General features: G+C 38.6%; 4 protein-coding genes and 1 long non-coding RNA gene across 5 annotated transcripts; all 5 read right to left on the bottom strand.

Moving 5' to 3' along the window:
• Window positions 1–95: 95 nt before the first annotated feature.
• Window positions 96–1,228, bottom strand: LOC105964029 (alpha/beta-Hydrolases superfamily protein). Its single transcript, XM_012988527.2, has one exon. It carries the CDS (start codon window positions 1,201–1,203, stop codon window positions 247–249), a length of 957 nt encoding a protein of 318 aa, XP_012843981.2. The 5' UTR covers window positions 1,204–1,228; the 3' UTR covers window positions 96–246.
• A 2,552-nt stretch (window positions 1,229–3,780) lies between these two features.
• On the bottom strand, window positions 3,781–5,089 carry LOC105964028 (3-O-acetylpapaveroxine carboxylesterase CXE2). The gene has a single exon (XM_012988526.2). The coding sequence runs from the start codon at window positions 5,031–5,033 to the stop codon at window positions 3,921–3,923; it is 1,113 nt and encodes a 370-aa protein (XP_012843980.2). The 5' UTR covers window positions 5,034–5,089; the 3' UTR covers window positions 3,781–3,920.
• Window positions 5,090–5,817: 728 nt separating this feature from the next.
• LOC148772483 (protein FAR-RED ELONGATED HYPOCOTYL 3-like) lies at window positions 5,818–11,597 on the bottom strand. Its single transcript, XM_088815059.1, has 4 exons — window positions 11,554–11,597; window positions 9,377–9,428; window positions 7,390–8,600; window positions 5,818–7,304 (listed from the first exon to the last, which is right to left on the bottom strand). Exons 1-4 carry the CDS (start codon window positions 11,595–11,597, stop codon window positions 6,707–6,709), a joined length of 1,905 nt encoding a protein of 634 aa, XP_088671185.1. The 3' UTR covers window positions 5,818–6,706.
• Window positions 11,598–13,338: 1,741 nt separating this feature from the next.
• LOC105948591 (uncharacterized) lies at window positions 13,339–16,733 on the bottom strand. Its single transcript, XR_016029777.1, has 2 exons — window positions 16,587–16,733; window positions 13,339–15,288 (listed from the first exon to the last, which is right to left on the bottom strand). It is a non-coding gene; the product is annotated as an uncharacterized LOC105948591 (long non-coding RNA).
• Window positions 16,734–17,741: 1,008 nt separating this feature from the next.
• On the bottom strand, window positions 17,742–19,038 carry LOC105963735 (putative carboxylesterase 8). Its single transcript, XM_012988178.2, has one exon. It carries the CDS (start codon window positions 18,979–18,981, stop codon window positions 17,881–17,883), a length of 1,101 nt encoding a protein of 366 aa, XP_012843632.2. The 5' UTR covers window positions 18,982–19,038; the 3' UTR covers window positions 17,742–17,880.
• Between the last annotated feature and the right edge of the window lie 4,131 nt (window positions 19,039–23,169).

Below are 23,169 nucleotides of genomic sequence, written 5' to 3'. Positions count from 1 at the left end.
TTCTTTTGTAGTTCGGTCGGAGTTCACCGAGACCTCCCGTCGAACGTCTGACTCCTCAAAAGGATCCCACGTCATCAGACGAATCAATATTGATCGATGTATAACGATATGAGCATAAGTATTATAAATGTATTTTATACATCATTTCAATTCCCAAATATGAATATCTGAAATTGAAATTAAAAGGAAGTGTTACCAAGTAAAAAACTTCCACCTTTAATCTAAAAAAAATAGAAAACAAATAAATCAAACAAATAGTTTGATAAAATTAAGAATGGCAATAGTTCTCTTGGAGTCAATCATATCAATCCCATGGAAGCCCACGTCATCAAACCGGGCCTCAACCGTCACCCCTTGCTTCTTCAGCATTTCGACAAAATCTTGCTGCCGGTCGATCAACGGGTCGCCGCCGTACCCTATCACCAAGCACCGCCCCACATTCTTCACCTTCTCCTCCACCGCCAACGGATTACAGTACCGGTGGTCCCGATCAGTTCCGAGCGGCAACGCCAGCTCCCACAGCAAATCCTGAACCGGCAACGGGAAATACTGATCGTCGGCCCGGTTTAGCTCACTCCCGGTCCGCCGGTTCGCCCCGAAAAACGGCTGGTTGAGTATTGTTCCGGCGATTTTCAGCGGTTGCAGCTCCGCCTGCTGCATCCGCATCGCGGCGTTGAAGGCGATGTTGGCCCCGCAGCTGGCGCCGTATAGGTAGCATCTGGAGAAGTCGCCGTAGTCCGTGATCCACTGATCTCCGGCGACTGGATCCGCCGCCTGGTTCCTGACCCAGAAGACGGCGTCCGCCGCGTCATCGTACTGCGCGGGGAGGCGGCTCTCCGGGGCGAGGCGGAACTCGACGGAGACGACGATGGCGGGGACTTCGGAGGAGATGCAGTTGCTGCTCTCGTGGACGGCGGTGTCGGCCACGCTGGTGCTGATCCAGCCGCCGCCGTGGAAGAAGAAGATGATGGGGAGGCGCGCGACGGAGTTGTCGTTGGAAGGGAGTTTGGCGGGGAGGTAGATTCGCATCCACGTTTTCTTGTCGGCGTTGAGGGTTACGTCTTTGCTGAGGACAGCGTGGGCGGAGGGATTTTGTGGGGATTCTCCGGTGGCGGCGGAGGTGGGGAGCTTGTGGTGGCGCGTGAGTGAGCCGTCGGGGTTCAGGGAAATTCGGAGATGTTCGTATGGATCGAGTTTTGACATTGTTTTATGTTTTTACAACACAAGAACTGCAATGAACTCTTTGAAGGTTTATTTATTTTTTTATTTTTATTTATTATTTTATTTTTTAAATATTTTTCTCCAAAAATATTAATTAAGAGGCCATCCTTAAAAATAGTTGTTCAAAGGATTGTTGACAACATTTGAGGAGAATTTGTTAAGCATTTTTTAACACGTTCCGATCTAATTCCAATCTAATTACATTCTGTAGAATTTTGTTCGCCTTTTCAAAACTAACATCCTTTACTAATATTTTTAAACTCGAATTTATCATACATGCCTTATATCAAATGTAATTTATAAAAGACATATAAATATGATCAAAATATTATTATCGTTAATCATATCGCCATCAATTACTTCTTTTATACGAGCCGATTTTGAAATACCATATGACTTGCTTATACACAATTACAAATACTTTATATGTATGGTCACTTTTTAAAAAAATATTTTTTGTTTCATATTATAAGTCGATATTGTATTAATTTTTTTCTTTCTATTTTAACATTATTAATTCAACTCTAAATATTAATGTCTCTTATAAATCAATAACCGATAAATATTATTTTAGTATTTTTTTATGTATTTTATCTTAAAATTAACCTAATTATTGAGTTTTTAAATATTTGTACAAAGGTAAAAATGAGACATAGGCGAGAATAAATTTGAAAGGAGGAGAGTATGTGGTAGAAACATATTAATATTAACATGTTACGTTTCAAAAAAAATATTTTGATATACAAACTTATTTGAGGGGTGGAGGTAGGAGGGATTTCTTAGTTTTTTATGTCGTCTTTCACAACTTATCGAGATCGGAGCGATGGCGGCGACGGCGGAACGAGAACTTTAGATCTGACGGCTTGGACATCAATGTTGAGCGAGTGGAGATGCGATATGAGCGCGTCCTTGAGGCTGTTCCTAAAGTCACCGGCTCGCATGCTATGCTTTTCAATGGTGGGTGGTGGAGGCTACGATGGAGTGGTTCTTGCATGCACCATGGATTTATCCAGGAGAGATAAAAAAGAGATGGAATGGGGTATGGAGAGAACGACATAAATCAGAGAAAAGAAGATGGAGGCGATTGGTTGCCTAATAAAATCAGGATAGATGCGAAATAATATAGTATTAAGGGCAAATTAGATATTATTCATAACAGTTTTGAAAAGAATAATTAAATTTAATAATTAAGGGGTTGACTAATATTGAAAAAATGAGTTATCTCCACTCTAATATATGTAAATAATGTGGGTTTTTTTTCACTAATTATCCCTAAAATTCTGTATGGGTTATAGACTATGTATCTAGTCAATCCATGAACGTATTTATTGTACGTGTTGGGAACTTGAAATAGTAGGCTTTTGACTTCACGTGCCACGTACCATTTTTTATTTTAGTAACATATCGTAAAAAATAATTAAAAAAAAAAAAAGAATAAATAGAAATCCCAGATAAGATAATTTCATATTTATTGCTGCAGGGAATTGAAACTCATCCAAAACCCTGAATTCCACACTTGGCTAGGTTCAATTTACTATCAATTTAGAATTAAATACTCATAGTTGTAACATAATTATTTAATTGCATGACACGACACGATCATGGAAAAAAATCGTGCTGATGTCAAGTGCTACACTTCCCAATGTTTCATTTTCCAAAACCCCATATGCATATATAATCTAATTTTAATTATCAATGGCTCAATATTATGATCTATTGATATTTTTATTTTTTTGGCTAATAAAAAGGACCAAGTCCACATAATTAAGGAAGAAACAAATTGTATGTACGGTTTGTAAGCTACTATACCAGAATGTGGATTTACTTAACATATTTAAATAAATGGTTGCGAATTCTTTTATTACTATTCCCTTCGATCCCTATTAAGTGTTGTTTTTGGCTTTGCACAAGGATTAAGAAGCTCAATAAATGTGTCTTGATTTTAGGTAAAATATATTAGATAGACTAAAATAACTTTGATTATTTAATGATGTGATAAGATAGAGTTAATACTTAATACTTATAGTTGAATTAATAAGGTTAAAACAGGAAAAAATGCATTTAATGCAGTATTGGAAATCTAAAATGACTGATAACATGGAACGAAAATATTTAAAAAAATAGACAGTTATTGTGAACAAATGGAGTAAGAAACAGAAAAAAAAAAACTGTACGGTTGCTATAAATACTCACATAACTCTTACTCCATTAGTTCCCATGTCTTCTTCCACACGATAGACGCAAATGCTAACCATGTTACAAATTCGATTCAACGACTATTGACAAAGAAATTCGAATTTGGGTCAATTGTAAAAAAATCACTTTTTCCGACCATTAGATCGACACGATGTACAAGTTCGAATGCATGTTACCTACAATGTGGTTTCCGGAATATTTTATACTCAACTTTAGATCTAAAGTAGTAGTATAATTGGTGGCCAAATTGGCCCACAAATTACAATAATGACCTTGCCCATTAACAATGAAAAAAGTACTTTAAAACTAGTCTTGTTAAATTTTAATTTTCAGTAATTAAATTTCAAACTATTGGCATTTTAATGAACTTCAACTAATTAATTTATTGATAATATCTTGGTTTCCCTCAAGATAGCAAAGTACAAACAAAAATGCACCGCGTACAACCTTATCCATATTCTAAAAAAGGAAAGAACAAAAAACAAAAAACGTCATCATCATCATCACTCGGAAGCATGGCCGGAATAAGAAACCCCAACCGGCATCTTCTCCCGAATTCCGGCGGCGGCGGGTACATCGTTGACGAACCACTTGATATCATTATACAGCAGCTGCGCCTCCGCCTTGTTCTGCAGCTCAATCCCGTGAAACCCGCCTTGCTTGAACCGGGAATAAACCTTCACGTTACACTTCTTCAAGAACTGAACCAACTGAACCGACCGGTCAACTAACGGGTCGCCGTAGTCGCCTTTCACGTACACCTTCGGCAGATCGTAGATCCGACCCATACACTTTTGGAATATAACCGGGTTGCAGTACTCGTGGTTCCGGCCCGCGTTTTTCGGGAGGGCTAGTGTCCAGAGCACGTCGTTCACGTACAGAGCAACGTACGGGTCGTCCTTCAGCCGGAGCTCCGACTGGGTCCTCTGCACGCCGCCGAAGAAGGCCTGGTTCAGGAGGAGTCCTTTGATCTGGAGAGGGTGAAGGTTGAGATCGAACGCCCGGAGGGCGGCGTTGTAGGCTATGTTGGCGCCGGCGCTGCTGCCGAGGAGGTGGACGTTTTTGAAGTCGGCGTACTCCAGCCACGGGTCACGGCCGCCGATCTCGAGTGACTGGTTCTTGACCCAGATTAAGGCGTTGACGGCGTCCTCGTAGGCGGCGGGGAGGCGGTTCTCCGGGGCGAGGCGGTACTCGACGGAGACGACGACGGCGGGGAGATGGGATGCGATGTCGTTGCAGAAGTTGTGGAAGATGACGGTGGTGGCGCTGAAGAGGACGAAATCGCCGCCGTGGAAGTAGATGATCAGCGGTAGCTTCTTGTTCTTTGGTGGGTTCGTCGGAATGTAGAGGCGGACGTAGGCTTTGGAGGAGGCGGTGAGCTGGATGTCCTGTGAGAGGGCTATCGGTGCGGGTGTGGTGGTGCCGTCGTCGTACGGAGTCGGGTCAACCATCGGAATCTGGATGGTCCGGTTCAAACTGGTTCCGTCTTTGTTCCATGAGATTCCGAGAACCTTGAAAGCGTCTTGCCAGGTTTTTTGCTGGCCGTCGATTTGCCGCCATGAAAGGGAGATGATGAAGAAGAACAGAAGAAGAGCGTTGACTATGGGTTTCGCCATTGCTGGAACTGTACTGTACTGTAGGGTTTCAGTACTGAAACTAATATGTATATATAAAGACAAATATTACGACAAATTAAAATGTAATTAAATATTTAAATTCAATGTATTTAGATATTATTTTTTATAATACTATTTCTTTATAGATTATTCATGGGCTTGATTTTCTTGGGCTCTAAAAGGTGAAAGAATTAATTTTGTGTTGTTTCCTTTTCTTATGGGCCTAGGTGTTCGTTATATTTTCAAATAATAGGATAGATTATAGAAAATGCTCTTTACGGGCTAATAAGTGCTATTTACCGTTCAAAGTAAAAAACAGTTTATCTCTCTAAAACCCCTAAAATTCGAAATTCTCTCCAATTACCCCTCATTCCAAAAATTTCAGAAAATTTTTTTTTTTTCGAAAAATTTCGAAATCAACCAAAATCGAGCTTGGGCTTCGATTTTTTCAGGTAATTTCAACACCTACATGTGTTATATGCAATGGGTAACTCGATTTTGCAACCAATTTCATGTTTAAAAGCCCTACAAATCGATTTGTAGGGCTTTTGAATTTTTCGGATGTTAGAGCCAAACGCCCAAACCGGGCGCTGGCTGCATGAACCGACGCCCAAAGTGGGCGTCGGTTCATGCTGCCAGCGCCCGGTTTGGGCGTGAAATGAGTGTTTCAACGCCCGGTTTGGGCGTTTCCCGGGCGAACCGGCGCCCGGTCCAGGCGTCGGTTCGGCCGGGAAACGCCCAAACCGGGCGTTCGATTTAATTTTTTTTTTTTTTTTTTTTTTTTTTTTTGATTTAAAAGAAATATTTTTTTTCTGAATTAAAATAAGTTAGTAAATTTAATATAATTTTATGTTTACAGGATGTCTAATTGGGCGAAAAAATTCGGACTCGGAAAAGGGAAAGGACCCCTGATTCGTCCACCTGCAGATCCGGTGGTGGAGACTACTGCGGAACGGGAGGGAAGGACACATAATAGAAATGTGACTAGTTCTAAACGTCGTGGGGAACGCACTGGTGCTTTTGTACCCCCACGTACGATGATTCAGGAGGAGACAGAGACAGAGGCCGAGCAGGAGATGGATGCACCCATGGATGCATATATGCAGCCGCAGGAGTACGAGTACGATCCACAACTACGCTTTCAGCAGAAGTATCAGTTTCCGGTGCCGGATTTTCCATCCGATGACGATTACGAGGATGTTCCGACTCCGACTCCGCCTCCTGTCCCGATGGGTGGTACTTTCGGTGGTTCTAATCCTGCCTCGAGGTCCCGCACCGCTCCGAGAAAAAAACTTCCTTCTCGACCTTGGATGTTGACCGGTGAGACACCCGGTGGACCTAAATACGCTCACTTGATTCCAAGTTTTGGAGCACATATTGCCTACGACATTTGGGAGGGAAAGGTAATACTTATTAATATTAATAAATTTTGTTTATAATATTTACACTTGTTTGTGGTATACTTATATATGAATATATCTTGAACAGGGACGACATATGGTTAAATTACGGTCGCACGCGAAGTGTACTTGGCCGGGCCCCGACGACGATGATTGTGTCTCACTACTTGAGAGTACCGGCTTGTATCACTTGCGTGATTGTTCGCTGCCTCAGCACAATAACCCATTAATAGAGGCTTTTATTGAGAGGTGGCAGCCGGACACCAACAGTTTTCACATGCCATTCGGTGAGATGACAATTACCCTGCACGACGTGCATTTCATCATGGGTTTGCGAGTTAGTGGAATTCGTTCAAAAATGGCATCTGTCACGTCCGTGATCTCAATTTCTGACCGCTCACGCAAATCATTCATTAACCCTTCTAGCCTGCCAATAGCCTGTGACCTGTGGTCGGGAACAGAACCAACACTTTCATCTAGGGAATCCCCGAATCCCGAAATAAATGTCCTCCAAAAAATGTGGACATCCTCTGCATAAAACACACCACGTCGTGCATTCATCTTTGCACGAATTTCATGTCTGCATGGGAGTCCAAGACATTTCCTCATATAACAGACGCAACCGTCTATGTCTTCATCCTTCTCATCGTCCAACATCTGCAGAGCATTATGTGTTACAATTCCACTGGACAATATTTTAAATACGGGCACGTTGATCGTCTGGGCCCGAATCCTCTTTGATTTTGCAAAATCGGCTAGTATCTCGTTAAATTGATCTTTCATCATTGAGTGATACTGTGCCCAAAATGTGTCGAAGCCACCCGTGGACGATTCCAACCATCTCTTCAATGCTCTATGGTTGCTCTCCACCCTAATATGTTTAGAATATGCTATGTTTCAATAAACTACATGACAGTAAGTTAAGTATATGTATTTAACCACTTATAAATAAATACCTGCTTGTCGATGTATTACCCAAATGGAAAATTAGATCCGTCCATGCTTTTACAAATTTCTCTTTGTATACGAGCCAAGTGTATTGGAGATACTCAATCAAATCTGGATAATTCGCGTACTCGTCCGTCAAAGCTGTGTAATTCCTGGCGAAATCTTCTTCAGACACTGATTTTACCAAAGTTTGCCACACGCCAACTACAAAAGCCGTGCCGCGACGCCTACTATTGCCGAGACATCTTGAAGCACGACGCCCCACATTCATGTTAATGTGCCAAAGACATAAGAGATGAGGTACGGTCGGAAATACATTCTCTAGCGCCTTTATGAGCCCTAACTCTCGATCCGTCACGATGGCACTAGGTAGAGTCTGAGGGGGGAAAAGTCTCTTCAGCTTTTGCAACACCCATGTGTAATGGTCTTCATTTTCATGGCGCAAAAATGCGACTGCAACAGTAAAATTTTTCCCGACAGGAGTAACACCAACAATCTCCAACAAAGGCAATTTGTACTGATTTGTTTTGTAAGTACTGTCAAGTAGTAATACGTACGGAAACTTACTTAACAATTCCACAGATTGAGGGTGAGCCCACATCAAATCAGTAACTGCATGTGTAGTTTCATCAGTGCGGAACCACTTGTAATAGTTATGCTCCTCAAGCAACCCAATCAAATGTTGCATCACTGTACGGTCACCCCTAGATAGTCTTTTCAATTTCGCCTTCTGATTGTATATTTGTTTTGAATAAGCATCGAGGCCCAAACCATTTTGTCTCAAGTTAGCCAAAATCTTCTTGGGCGGCACATGACTTTGTGACAGATCACTAATGATCTTCGCCTCCTCCTGAGACAATGCACTCATCCCATGCCCGGACTTGTATATCGGAACATGATTATGCTTCCCGTATATTACTCTGACCTCCCATTTATCATCCCATCGTAGCTCTCCGACAATATAAAAACCACAGCCTATCTTTTTGCTACCGGTCCTTCTCGGGCGCGCTTCTGGATTAGTTGATGGACATTCTCGTTTTTCCCCGAATAGGTCACAAGTCAAAAAAATCTTTTTTTTAGGACTGCTTCTTTTTACTATTTTCACAAAAAGACCTCTTGCAACGAACCTCACCCAAACCACTACCTCATCCTTTGAGTCAAACAACTGAGTAGTGGTAAAATAATCGGTATGATCAACTTCAAATGTAGTCGTATCGTCCTGAAAAAAACATAAAAAAATTGATTTAAAAAAAAAAAAAAAAAAAAGGTTTAAAATTCAAAAGCCCAAGTCGGGCGCCCGGCAGTGCAGTGCACGCCCATGTTGGGCGTGCAGTTGGCCTACAAACGCCCAAAATGGGCGTGTAACAGCCAACTGCACGCCCAACATGGGCGTGCACTGCACTGTCGGGCGCCCAAGTTGGGCTTTTGAATGTTTAGCCCAGTTTTTTCGATCGAAAAGACGGAATTTTTACCTCGCTGTGTTCGCTATCCCGATCTTCATTCGATAAATTCATTTATGTTCGTATATCACACCAATAAGAATGATTTGTGAAGAAATTGTCTTGAGAGCAATTTTTTTTAGAGAGAGAGAGAGAGAGTTTTTTTGAACGGTAAATAGCCTTTTTCAAACGGTAAAAAGCAAATCCCTAGATTATTTATAGTTGTGGAAATTAGAACGAAATTATCGAATTTCAATTTTGAACGATATTTTTGATCTTGAATTCCACTTTCGAAAAACATTTATAATGTTTTGAGAATGGTGGTTCTAATTAGGCTCGTTCGATTTCCATCGTAGCTAGTTGATGCGGTTTGGTTCTTCCGCTTCAAGAAAACTCGAATCTTCAACTCCGTTCCATTCTGGGCCTGTTCATCGGACCTGCAAAAGGGACCGGGAGAGGTGCTCCCGGCGTTAGCACTCCGACGCCCAAGTTAGAACACCTCAAAGATTCAGAGAAATATATTCACGAGAGAAATGGTAGGATCAAGAATACTTACCTTGAGGTTTATGAACCCTCTATTTATAGGAAAGGCTTTCCGGATGCCATTGCTTTTATCCAATTCGATTAATAGAATTATTTCAAATCCATGACTATAAGTCTTAGTGTTCAAGTTATGAAGATATTTTTTATTCTTAGTGTCTAAGTTATGAGGTGGCATCTAGAGCTTATCGTTCAACGCTCGACACTCGGCACTCGTCACTTCGGCGCTCAACGTTCGTCGGTTTGTCGCTCGGGGCTCGTCACTCGACGCTCGGTGTTCGGCGCTCGTCGGCTCAGCGCTCGTCGACTCGGCGCTCGACGCTCGTCACTCGGTGCTCGGTGCTAGGCACTCGGCGGCTCAGCGCTCGTCAGCTCGACGCTCGTTGGCTCGTCACTCGGGCTCGATGCTCGGCGCTCGACACTTGGCACTTGTCAGCTATCTTTAGCTCTTTTGGAGGTCTCCAGTTCGTCGAAGAGCTCTCAAGTCTCCAGCTCGTCGGGGTCTCCTAATTCGTCTGTACTCACAATGTATTATATTCTTTGGGCCTTTCACTTGTGGGCTCAATGTTTTGGGCCATGTATAAAGATCTGATGAAATGGGCAAATAAGCCCGTATTCCATATGGTTTTATCTTCTCCATGAGAGTGGGTCAACTCTGTTGGGCCTTGCCTTATTAGGCCGTGTAAATCTGTCCGGATCAACTAGTCCCCCACTCCAAGTTGAACGCAAGAATACGAATTGATCAGCTTGGAGTATGCGTTATTTTCTTAACCCACCGACTATGTTCCTAGCCGATTTTCTTGGGGGTTGGTTACGTTAATGCTACGATTTCTCGTTCGCTCAGACTTCTTGTCGAAATGGTAAGTTTATGCTTGTTTGGTCGGATCAAGCACTTGATCGGGTAATTAGCTGTAGAGCTCAGCCAACCATTTCCCTATCCCTTTTGTTTCCACTCGAATTATTTCTTAGCCTGCCATATCTCATGCTTCATTTTCTGTGCAATTGTCTATGCTTGGTTATACCAATTTCATGTTTCTCAATTTATTTCTTATTTTATATTTACTTTGATACATTCCAATCCATAATATTCTTTCTGTCAAGTTCGCGCTCATTATGGCGAAGTATCAGAAGCTCGTGCTTTCCAATACTCGGACATTTTTTTGTTTTAACGAGCTCGTGCTCGCTACCTGAATACTCGAATACATAATGCGATCGTGCTCGTTACCCGAATACTCAGATATATTTTTTTGTCTTAACGAGCTCGTGCTCGCTATCCGAATACTCGGATAGATTTATATTTAACGAGCTCGTGCTCGCTACCCGAATACTCGGATAGATTTCTGTTTAACGAGCTCGTGCTCGCTACCCGAATACTCTGATAGATTTTTTTTCTTAACGAGCTCGTGCTCGCTATCCGAATACTCGGATGGATTTCTGTTTAACGAGCTCGTGCTCGCTATCAGAATACTCGGATAGATTTTTGTTTAACGAGCTCGTGCTCGCTAGCCGAATACTCAGATAGGTTTTTTGTCTTAACGAGCTCGTGCTCGCTATCCAAATACTCGGATAGATTTTTGTTTAACGAGCTCATGCTCGCTATCCGAATACTCGGATAGATTTTCCATTTCATTTCGCCACGCTCGTGGATTTTCAAAAAATCCACAGGGTGTCGGATGCTCAAGCATGTCTCTCCTCCAATTTTGGGGCCCATTCAGCTCGAGCTAAATTCCCGGGCGTGGAAACCCTCTGGCATGAATCTCCTCCAATGCATTGGCTCAAAAATAAAATACTTAATACTTTATTGAAGACTCAGTAATAATCTTTACCTCAACTCATGACTACTCGGACCATATTTGCCATCTATAATGTATTAACAAATTTTCTTAAAATATCATGCATACTTATTCAATTCGTCAATAAAAAATATCATTAATAAAAAAGGGCCTTCGAAGAAACCAATATTGCGTATACACATTCATAGGGTGGTCTTGTTATATTAACTCACTTCTTTTCTCTTTTAGTGTTTGGCAAAACAATTTTGTAGCGTTTTTAAAAGATAGGTTTTGAGATTTCCTAGATCATTGAGCAAAGGAAAAAGACACCTGACTGAAATTTACTAGCTTCTGTTTCATTGAGAATTTTCTATGTTTCACATGCTTAGCCTCGGAATAGGTAAGACAGACGAGAACTTACCTGATCAGCACGGCTTCAACGAGGCCGAGCTCCAATACCTCCATAGGGGCTCATCGTAGAGTTCTGGGAAGGAATTTTGAGTTTCCACGGAGCAAAATTCGAGAGGTGTTTTCGAGCTCCACAAATAAATGCGAGTTCCCAAAGTCTTGCGAGTGTCGAGCTTATTCGGAAAATCTGTACTACGAGAAAATCAACTCGGTAAATCATGAAGATAAGCTTCGAACTTCAGGAAATCCTCAGGGCTGTACGAGAGAACTGCGAGCTTCCAAAAAATCTCAAAATCGAAGAGTAAATTCGAGGTTACAGAGATCAACTTAAATTCCAATTTATGTAATCGAAAATAGCTAGGATCAAAGCTTGCGATGAGTTAATGAGTGAGGATATCTCAATAGTATCATTCTCTTCGTGTTATATCTAGGAAAAATATGAAAATGTTTTATGTAGAAAACCCCTCGATGTCATGAGTAGTAACATAAACTGCGAAGCCAGACCCCGCAAATCAATTTCCTACGATTAAAATATATACAACTTCGCGTATCTCTCCAAGTCACTAGCTTTGTAGAGTAATTTGAGAGTTACTCTACTCTACACCCAAAGAAAAACGAACGAAAAACAGAAATCGAATCGCAAACAAGAAACACATTAGGCGTAAAACCTCCATTGGTAGTTATTCTCACATAAAATAGCCTCACACGCTTATTAAGCGAGTTCTTTCACTAACCCGATTCAATAGACATGGTCATAATTGGGTCACTCATCACATGAATGTAATATTAAATTTAACAGTTTTGACGCTCGTAATTCAAGAAACTCCCTTCGGATACCATTATAAAATTCAACCTCAATCCCCTGCTCAATTATGAACAATGCTCTGAAAACATATAATCACATAAAGCACACATATACTGATCATGCATATAGAGGCCGGAGAGGCTCATCTAAATTCTTTTCAAAACACATTAATAATGAGCATGTTATGTATTATCCCAAATCCAGTTGAAAAATATTTTAAAGTTAAGTACTTGCTGAACAGTTAAAAATCCCGAAAGAAATTCTCATTGTGCAAGTAATTATTAAAATATAGATCACATGAATATATTGGAATTCGCCTCGCAAAAGAAACTCGAGCTGCCAAAAATGTTGAATGCTGGTTGAAGAGATCAACTCAAGACATTTTAGAAATACATGCGACTTCTGGAAATCTAATCTGGGGAAATGATTCCAAGCTTGCTCAACAAATGTATAAGCCGGAAACTATCATAAATCATAAGCATGTGAGCGCAATTATTAGTCTGTAGAATCTAGAAACACCACTACCAAATCGACATGCCCACATGTATCAATAATTCATCAAAGTTAAATACTTCCCCTGTCTAATAAGTGTACATATTTCGATCATAGCTAAATCAAGTAGAATACAATTAATTGCTTATTGTGATGAGCTAACATGCTTGCACAAAATGACCAAACAAATTTGCGTCTTGAGCGAAATGCATTTCAAAAATTCAAACATCTTTTTATTAAGAAGTTCACAGTTACTCGCCACACAAAATCGAGTGAGGATCCAAAGTATGACCAGCTGTCATATATAATCATAATTATTTGAAAAATCAATAAGAGATTCATTTTAGAAAGCATTAGCGAGCACAATGGTTTGGTTTGTAAACATATATCCACATATTCTCAAAATCTAATTTTTGGAAAATTTAAAACCCACGTCTATTAATTCGAGCTCACAAGAACCCATCATTAGAAAATCATAGAGAGAAATACTAGTTAATAGATAAACTTTCCAAAACAGTAGTATCATAAATAATTTGCTTTAAGTCATTTGAGAAACCATACAATAATTACTCGATGAGCTTATACACATGATTAAGGGTTTAACAAAAACTTCGAGCTGAACATTATTAGATATAATAATACCATATTCCATAAAATCGAGCTCTAGATTCCCCATCCGAAAAACAGTTCCAATCCTCAGAGCTAGTAAACAAGGTCTACAAAATTCCACGTTTATACAGCGATTTAGAAGATTAATTTGAACTTTAAAGGGTGTAGTCTCTGAACATCTGAGAAAATGATGTGCCGAGGAACCAATTTTACCAACGGTCTCATAAATCATACGAACTCAGCTCGACAGGCACAATATTAAAAGAAAATAGCAGTCTCATAAATCGATTTTCATGCTTGTAAGTTAAATCGCACGAGTTATATCATGCTTGTTGAATCCTACAACAAAAATATCCATATTCTAACTCTCATCAAGCACTCGAGTAATAAGCATATTATGCAATATCTCAATTCACCTGCTTTCATAATAGTTCAAAGCTTCAGCGATTGTCGAGTAAATAAGATTCCCAAATTTTCCATCATATGGTCAGTTATTGACATTGAGGTACATGTGCAGTACATAATGAGAATTTACCTCACAATGTGATTGGAAGAGGCTCGAGTTCGCATGAATTCATTTTCGAGAGGTGGGTGTGAGCTCCATAATATCGACGTGAGCTACAGGGGAATTACAACCCTCAACATTCTAGCTTCAGGACATGGAACGATCTCTAAGCTACAACCGCGAGCTTTACGAACATGTTTCCCGTCCCCAAGTGACTGGATCTTCGAGAGCTCTAAGAAGTGAATTCGACTCTTTCGCATTCGATCTAATCAATTGGCTTACGTACTAAATTTCCATCGCACAACGCGTGAACTCCACAGTTCTCCTTCCCCTGTTCCAATCATCTCACAAAAACAGGCAACCAATATTATCAAAATAAAACCCCGGTGCTACACAGCCCCGTGGGATTTCCACCAAGAAACCTTCTTTCCCACCTCGAAACTGATCCATAACTTATAGGAGCTCAATCCCTGATTCACACGCTAATAGGAATTACACCAAAAATAATGTGACCATTATTCCATAGAAAAAGTACTAGAGATCAGAAAACTTCCCTCTTATGTGACTGCACTTGGGTATGCTGGATAATGAAATGTTGACAGTGAGCCTCGGACAAGGCTTCCAAAGTGTCCAACCAATAGCTTGTTCATTCTGGCATTTTATCGAACAACTTCGTTGTGATGCTAGGAGTCTAAAGTAGAGACTTAGGCAGCTCCAGGACCCCGTTTACTCTAGAAATTGCGGCCAATCACTAGCATTTTACCCTCCTATTCCAGCCAATTTTTTGGGCAATCAAGGAAGCGTCGGACGACGGCGAAGATGTATTGATCGAAGACTTGAGTGCGCTGGGCTTCAAGAAATTAGTAAGATACCACGACTAGGAGGCAAAGTAGCAAGGCAAAATCGTCTTTGATTTTTGGAGAAATTGACTGGGAGAAAGGTTGGAGCAGGAAGAATGAAAAAGATGCCTTATTTACTTCATTTATTCATCACATATCATCAATCTGACCAAATATGCACGCCTCTAGAAGATAGAAGGCTATATTTAGTTAATTGGGATATCCCTATTCTGTTACAGCCATAACAAAATAAAAATCTTATCCACCGGGGGTTGCTAATGAATCAGCTGAGGTCTCTAATTTGAAGGAAGGAACCAGTTGATTTCAACTTGTTCGTCGGACAGTGGTTAATCCGTCCTGTTCCCCGCGAAGAGATAGCAAGCTCATACGACTTTTATTTTCGTTCCCACAGACGGCGCCAATGATGCGGTTTGGTTTTTCCGCTTCAAGAAAACTCGAATCTTCAACTCCGTTCTATATTGGGCCTGTTCATCGGACCTGCAAAAGGGACCGGGAGAGGTGCTCCCGGCGTTAGCACTCCGACGCCCAAGTTAGAACACCTCAAAGATTCAGAGAAATATATTCACGAGAGAAACGGTAGGATCAAGAATACTTACCTTGAGGATTATGAACCCTCTATTTATAGGAAAGGCTTTCCGGATGCCATTGCTTTTATCCAATTTGATTAATAGATTTATTTCAAATCCATGACTATAAGTCTTAGTGGTCAAGTTATGAAGATATTTTTTATTCTTAGTGTCTAAGTTATGAGGTGGCATCTAGAGCTTATCGTTCAACGCTCGACACTCGACACTCGTCACTTCGGCGCTCAACGTTCGTCGGTTTGTCGCTCGAGGCTCGTCACTCGACGCTCGGTGCTCGGCGCTCGTCGGCTCAGCGCTCGTCGACTCGGCGCTCGACGCTCGTCACTCGGTGCTCGGTGCTAGGCACTCGGCGGCTCAGCGCTCGTCAGCTCGACGCTCGTTGGCTCGTCACTCGGGCTCGATGCTCGGCGCTCGACACTTGGCACTTGTCAGCTATCTTTAGCTCTTTTGGAGGTCTCCAGTTCGTCGAAGAGCTCTCAAGTCTCCAGCTCGTCGGGGTCTCCTAATTCGTCAGTACTCACAATGTATTATATTCTTTGGGCCTTTCACTTGTGGGCTCAATGTTTTGGGCCATTTATAAAGATCTGATGAAATGGGCAAATAAGCCCATATTCCATATGGTTTTATCTTCCCATGAGGGTGGGTCAACTCTGTTGGGCCTTGCCTTATTGGGCCGTGTAAATCTGTCCGGATCACTAGTTATTTTCAAGTGTCATGTTTTATCAGGTTAGATCTTTGATCTGCTTTGGATTATGTTTTATATTGAGTGGGATCTGCAAAAGAAAAGAAACGTTCGGGTTTAAGCGGGAGTTAGCATTCCAACGGCCAAGTCAGTGATATTTCTAAAAATGAATTTTCTCCAACTCGTAAATATTAGGGTTCGTGTTTCATACCTTGCATGGTTTGTGCAGCAATTGTTATCATCCAACGCTGCACGTGATACTGACATGCCTTATAGATCAAACTAAGAAGCTCTACTCATACAAAATTCAATACAATAGCGAAAATTAAACAAACTAAGATGCCACTATGAAAAAATTCCCTTTAAAATTTTACCTAAACCCATCACAAAAAATCCATTACATATGAATTCTGACGCCGCCCATAATGTTGATGGTGTTCAATATATTCTCTCAACACTCTTCTACATAGTAATAATATTAATTAAACATAATATTAGAACAAAAATACCTTTCCGATTGAATTAATGTAAATCAAACATTATTTGGATTTTGTCGCTGGGGGTGGTGCGGTCGTTCCAGATTGGAAGAGGCATAAGAGGGGTTGTGATGACCCTGATCCGGAATTGAATCTCCGTCGCTGGTCGTGATGACCCAGATTACGTTGAAGCGGTTTCTCTATAATGAAGGGGCGCAATCGTGGAATTATATAAGGATGTGTTGTTACGATATAATAGGAAAAGATATTACAAATCTTTTTTTTTTGTTTTTTTTTTTTTTATTTCCAATCATAAAACATACATTACTTTTAAGTTAGGGGTATAATAGTGATAATTTATTATTTTTTATTATTTAATGCTGAAATGGATTTATCTCAAAAATTTCTAAATAAATTGGACCTATTGTAGTTAGACTTGTGTAGTGAAGGGCTTTTGACAAATAATCCCATATATATATATATATATATATATATATATATATATATATATTAATAAATAAAAAAATCGATTTATGACATAAGCTCAAAAACTAGTACAATTCTTTGAGTAGTGGCCAACCAAAAACGTCACTGTGTCCCTTCTCTACAATAAGATGATAAACATTTGAATTATTGCCTTATTGTCAATGACACCTTTTCAAATTTGAATGATGATTCTGATATAATCATTCATTTATTTTAAGAAAAAAAAAACGTGATTAAATTGTAATTTGCAATTGTTGCATCACTATTTTCATTACCTTTCATAAAGTAATATTTTAAAATTGTCATAAACAAAAAAAGAAAAAGACTTTTTTTTAGGCTTATAATCTGTTTTTAGTTCCTTGTAAAATCAAATATTGACTTTATTTCTTATAAAATAAGTTGTTTTAAGTTATTTTAAAAATATCATTGTATCTATTTTGTTTATTTAAATTGATTTTAATTTGGACTATAAATGAGATAAGTCGACCAGCGAGCTTGACAGGTGAATTTAACAAAAGTTCGAACTCGATTTCGAAATGTATATCTATATTGTTGGATGGGACTGATGAGTGTGGACCCACTTTCCATTTGTTGAATTATACTAAATCACTTTTACTTCTTTAATTATTTATTTTTCAAAATACAGCTAGCTATTATCAATTTAAAATACTTGAATGCCAAAAAAACAAAAAACAAAAAACAAAAAACAAAAAAGGCCAATTTTATTATTATTCTGCCCTTCTCCATTATTCAAGGTACAAACTAAAAAAAAAAGACAAAAAAAAAAAAAAAAGGGCAGAAACTCGTGATGTACGTAAACAAAACAGATAGATAAGTTACATCACTGCGAAGCATGGCCGGAGTAAGAAACTCCCTCCGGCAGCTTCTCCTGAACTCCGGTACCGGCTTCGTTGACAAACCACTTGATATCATCGTACAGCAGCTGAGCCTCAGTCGTGTTCGAGAGCTCGATCCCATGATACCCACCTTGTTTGAACCGGTAGTAAACCGTAACCCGGCAAGACTGTAGATACTGAGTCAGCAGAACCGACCGGTCAACTAACGGGTCGCCGTAGTCACCCTTCACGTACACCTTCGGTAGCCGGTAAACCCGGCCCAGGTATGTTCCGCCGGAGATCGGGTTGCAGAACTCGTGGTCCCGGTTCGCGTTCTTCGGCAACGCCAGCGTCCAGAGAACGTCGTTCACGTACAGTGCCACGTAGGGGTCGTCTTTCAGGCGGGTCTCCGATGAGGTTCTTTTAACGCCGCCGAAGTAGCCCTGGTTCATGAGCAGGCCCTGGAATTTGAGTGGCCGGAAATCGAAGTCGAGTGCCCGGAGTGCCACGTGGTAGGCGATGTTGGCGCCGGCGCTGGAACCGAGGTAGTAGACTTTTGTGAAGTCGGCGTACTCCATCCAGGGGTCGCGGCCGCCGATCCCGAGGGACTGGTTCCTCACCCAGAAGAGGGCGTTGAGCGCGTCGTCGTACGCGGCGGGGAGGCGGTTCTCCGGGGCGAGGCGGTACTCGACGGAGACGACGACGGCGGGGAGCTGGGATGCGATCTGGTTGCAGAAGTTGTGGAAGATGACGGTGGTGGCGCTGAAGAGGACGAAGTCGCCGCCGTGGAAGTAGATGATCAACGGCAGCTTCTTGTTCTTAGGTGGGTTCGTCGGAATGTAGAGGCGGACGTAGGCTTTGGAGGAGGCGGTGAGCTGGATGTCCTGTGAGAGGGCTATCGGTGCGGGTGTGGTGGTCCCGTCGTCGTACGGAGTCGGGTCGACCATCGGAATCTGGATGGTCCGGTTCAAACTGGTTCCGTCTTTGTTCCATGCGATTCCCAACACCTTAAAAGCATCTTGCCATGTTTGTTGGCCGTCGATTTTCTGCCATGAAAGAGAGATGAAGAAGAAGAACACAAGAAGTTTGTGAACTGGTTTCAGCATTGCTGCAAATTTCAGGAGGAAGAAGATGAAGTGGAGTGGTGTTGAGAAATGAAACTAACTGTAGTTTATATAGAGGAGCGATTATTATTATGCTATTAATATTATTATTTATTTATTATTATTATTATTATTTGTGTTTTGGTAGATACAAAAGGTTGGAAGTGACGTGTCCACACTAAATAAATAAATTATATTATACATATGTAATATTACAAAATTTTGTATTACGTACATGTTTTGCAGTATATTGATATGTTATATATTTTAAATTTTTAATTATTAATAAAATGATAAATTAGAACATGAATTGGTATATTGTATTCTATGAGTAATTCGTGATTTAATTGTAAAGGGCAAAGGATTTGAGTCTAGTACGTATTTATTTTTTCTCTAAAATTTGTGTTTAAATTATCTTCGACAATTATTTGAAAACCCTTTAAATTTTGCAAAAAAAGCGAAATATTTCGCCCCCCCAGAGCCCTCGTCCAGTTGCTCGACAAGTTTTTTACGAAAGAATGTAAATCATGATAATTAAACGACATGTTTAAAATAGTGAATCTAGCTTGGTTTACACAAGAAATCAATTGTCACTTAAATTGAAATTCAATTATTTTACGACTGTCAATACTCGATCGTATGACATTGCATCAATTACCACTTTCAGGACCAGTCTGAGATATATATGAACATGGGGAATTGAATTTCTGTTTACATGGGGAGTGGGGGACTAGTTGTGCATTAAATTAGCAAGAAATTGATGAGTAGACAATTATTAAGGAACTAATTACAATAAATTGGACCATATGTGTGACAGTTGAAGTGGAAAATATAAATATATAATATTAGTACATGCAACTTGAGACTCATTAGCTGTTTAATTTAATTTCGACTTTTTGTCCCAAGATGCAAATATCTAAATGGATATTATTATATTTATCAAAAAAAAAAAATGGATATTATTAAGGGAACGTGGTATTTCACGTGATCCAATATTGAATATTGTATTAATATTTATACATCAATCCCAAGTGCAAAGGTACAATTCATTTTACTCCTTTTTCAAAATAAATATCAATTTGGGTATTATGTAGATAAAAAGTAAAAATAAAAAAGAAATGATACATAATGTCTAAAATATCTTTTTTCATTAATTTTTTTTTCAATTAAATAATTAAAAATTTAAAAGTGATAAAGAGAAATAAAAATTCTCCTAACCAATCAAAATAGGGAATAGCTTAGTTTTTTTGATTTGGAATAATTAATATAGCCACATTCGAATAAAGTGTATTATCGATATTGACAAATTGGAAATTGCCATGTGGTTTGGGATCCGAATATATTCAATCAAATAAACAAGTTGATGAACATGCCCCTCACGTTTCCAAGCTGGTATAATGTTATTAGCTAGTGGATGGATACGTGATTAGATGCTACATTTGATTATGTACATTGAGTAAGTATTAATCGTAAATATGTACATAATTATACACATTCAAGCGTATTTGTTTGTAATGTCTAATGCACGGCTATCAAACTCCATCTATAGTTAATAATCAATCGATGTAAATAAGTAGATGTAGCGTCGAACTTCTCGGTTGTCGATAGAAGTAGAACTACTTGAAGTTGTCAAATGATTTATTTTCTTATATATACTTTTAAATTGTTGATTTATATACACTATAATCTATATTATGATTTGTTTAAAATATATTTGGAGAGATTAATTTTTAACAAAAAAAAAAAATCAAACTATAGAGACTTTTTTTTTGATAATTAAACTATAGAGACTTTAATTGAAAGCAAGCATATTCTTTTTATTCAGTGCTTACCTTTAATTATACAACATACTGACATAGTGAGGCACTTTTATATAATTCATGTTACTTTTAATTATTAATTTCTAAAAAATACACATGTATAAATAATAATCTAAGTGGTGGTAGAGGTTTCAAGTGGCAGACAAAATCAATATTAAATATACAAATAGATCTTTTTTTTTTTTTTTTGGATAAATAAATATACAAATAGATCACACTTCATAAGTTATTGTTTTTCATTATTTAAATATTAAATACCGAACCACCTGCTATTTTAAATGGATAATTATTTAATGATTCGTTTGATTTGTAGATCCCGAGCGGCGAGCAACCCCATCGCATATTTAAAAAAAAAAATATAAATAAATCAAATGAATTAAATCATAAATTTATTTTAAATAACGGATAATCTTTTATGTTTAATAAGATGTTTAAAGAGCATAAGTTTTTATATTTTATTTTTAGAATATTTTTTTAAAATAATTGGATAATGAAAAATATACCGGTGGCCGCAGCTTGTTGGGATTAAATTATAGTAACATTTAAAGCTATTTTTTAGGAATTAATTACTCCCACGTGAATACATAGTCGTGCTTACATTTTCTTTTCAATCATGCAAAGTCGTGTTAATATATGTCATTATTTAATTGTCTAGTGTAGTTATTTGGTAGGTGGAAAATAAATCGAGCAATTAGAGTTTCAACAACTCTAATCATATATGCCAATAATATAGATGCTATATATATATATATATATATATATATATATATATATATATATATATATATATATATATATATATTATAAAACTATACAAGTTCATCATTTTAAACATGAAACAATATATTTTCTCTCTCTTCAATTATCACTATCTAACAATAATACAATATTTATACAATACAATAGTATTTTTTAGAGTGAAGATCATCATGAGTGTAACATTGAATAAATAGTATTTTCTTGATAATCATAAACTAGTAGTTGTTGTTAAATAAGTTTAATAAATTTAAAGTCAAATATGAAGATATCTACACACTTGTATAAAGTTAAATAACGGACCTTTTGAATTGCCTAACTTTACCACATAAATAAGTTTTTTTTTTTTTTTTTTAATCAAACCGCAAATTGACACATGTGAGAGTTTGATTCTAAATCCAATTTTAATTTTGAACCTTTTTCACAATCCTAAGAATGTTAGTTCCTTGTAATAAGGAGGTTCAAGTTTGATATCCTAACGACCGCTGAATCAACACTATTTATATTTCTCCATCAAAGTTACGACGGCCAGAGAACGGACACCCCGTCAAAGGGGCCGTTTGGCCCAGTACAAGAAGATATGTAGACCACTCAAATAACGGAGATTGGAAGTTGGGCTTATTTTTATTGGCCCATAGAGTTTAATTAACCTAACACATCATCGGCCTGTAGTCCCAAATATATGGTTCAATTGATAAATCGAAACACCAATTTGTAAGATGTTCTATTTCTTAAATTAGATATGGTTTTAAAATTGTTAAAATATAGTATTAAACAAGATTTGTTTCAAAAGTATCTTTAAGTGATCAATAATCGTATCATAATTCATAGTATTTTATTGATAAAATACTTTATTTTTTCTATATATTTTTTAGTTGGTATCTACGAAATTAAATGGAGGGGTAGCCGGGTAGGTAATCTACTAATTTTTAGGGCTAACAATCGGGCCATGTGAGCCGAGCTTGGGTCGGCTCAAGCTCACATACCATCGGACCTCGTTACTATAGGCTCAAGCTCACATGTCATCGGGCCTCATTAGAATAGGCTCAAGCTCGGCTCATGTATTTTTTCGGGTTTCGGGTTTATATCGGGCCCCATTACTATATAATTGTAATGAGTAAACTTTTTTTTTTTATAACATAAGTGATGAACAAGATTTACCTCCATTGAAGCTAATAAAAAAAACCATAAACGATCATTGAGAGTTATTGGAAAATTTTGAAAATAAAACCAAAAGAAGTAAAAAAAGATTAGTAACTCTTATTATTGGAAACATTTTATATTCTCAAATCTCGGTGATATATTGCATTTGATTCATATTTAACTTATTGCCACCGTCACTACTTAATTCATTTTATTTTGACTTTTTTCTTCGCAAAATCAAATAATCTTATACGGTTTTTATTTTGACTTTTTTCTTCGCAAAATCAAATAATCTTATACGGTCATAACTTGAATGGTGAGTCATAGTATTAAAATAATAAATATATTATGTATTTTATTATTATACTAATCAGTCGGGCCTTATTCGGGATGGACCATAGTAGGCTCAACTCCGCTCATAAATAAATCGGGTTTAGAAAAATGACTCAAACTCGGCCTGGCTCACTAAAAA

This window comes from Erythranthe guttata, chromosome 2 (assembly GCF_056151865.1).
Source record: "Erythranthe guttata isolate IM_541 chromosome 2, IM_541, whole genome shotgun sequence".
NCBI lineage: Eukaryota > Viridiplantae > Streptophyta > Magnoliopsida > Lamiales > Phrymaceae > Erythranthe > Erythranthe guttata.
The sequence above is the reverse complement of the archived record's forward strand: the minus strand, read 5'-3'. Positions and strand labels throughout refer to the sequence as shown.

What these genes read in the sequence shown, in the direction of transcription:
- LOC105963735 (XM_012988178.2), bottom strand. Translation starts at nt 18,981, where the DNA reads ATGCTGAAACCAGTTCACAAACTTCTTGTGTTCTTCTTCTTCATCTCT.
- LOC148772483 (XM_088815059.1), bottom strand. Translation starts at nt 11,597, where the DNA reads ATGGAGGTATTGGAGCTCGGCCTCGTTGAAGCCGTGCTGATCAG. An exon ending in GTTGAAGCCGTGCTGATCAG is followed by an intron (nt 9,429 to 11,553) that starts GTAAGTTCTCGT and finishes ATTGGATAAAAG; the next exon opens with CAATGGCATCCGGAAAGCCT. An exon ending in GAGGGTTCATAAACCTCAAG is followed by an intron (nt 8,601 to 9,376) that starts GTAAGTATTCTT and finishes TGTTTTTTTCAG; the next exon opens with GACGATACGACTACATTTGA.
- LOC105964029 (XM_012988527.2), bottom strand. Translation starts at nt 1,203, where the DNA reads ATGTCAAAACTCGATCCATACGAACATCTCCGAATTTCCCTGAACCCC.
- LOC105964028 (XM_012988526.2), bottom strand. Translation starts at nt 5,033, where the DNA reads ATGGCGAAACCCATAGTCAACGCTCTTCTTCTGTTCTTCTTCATCATC.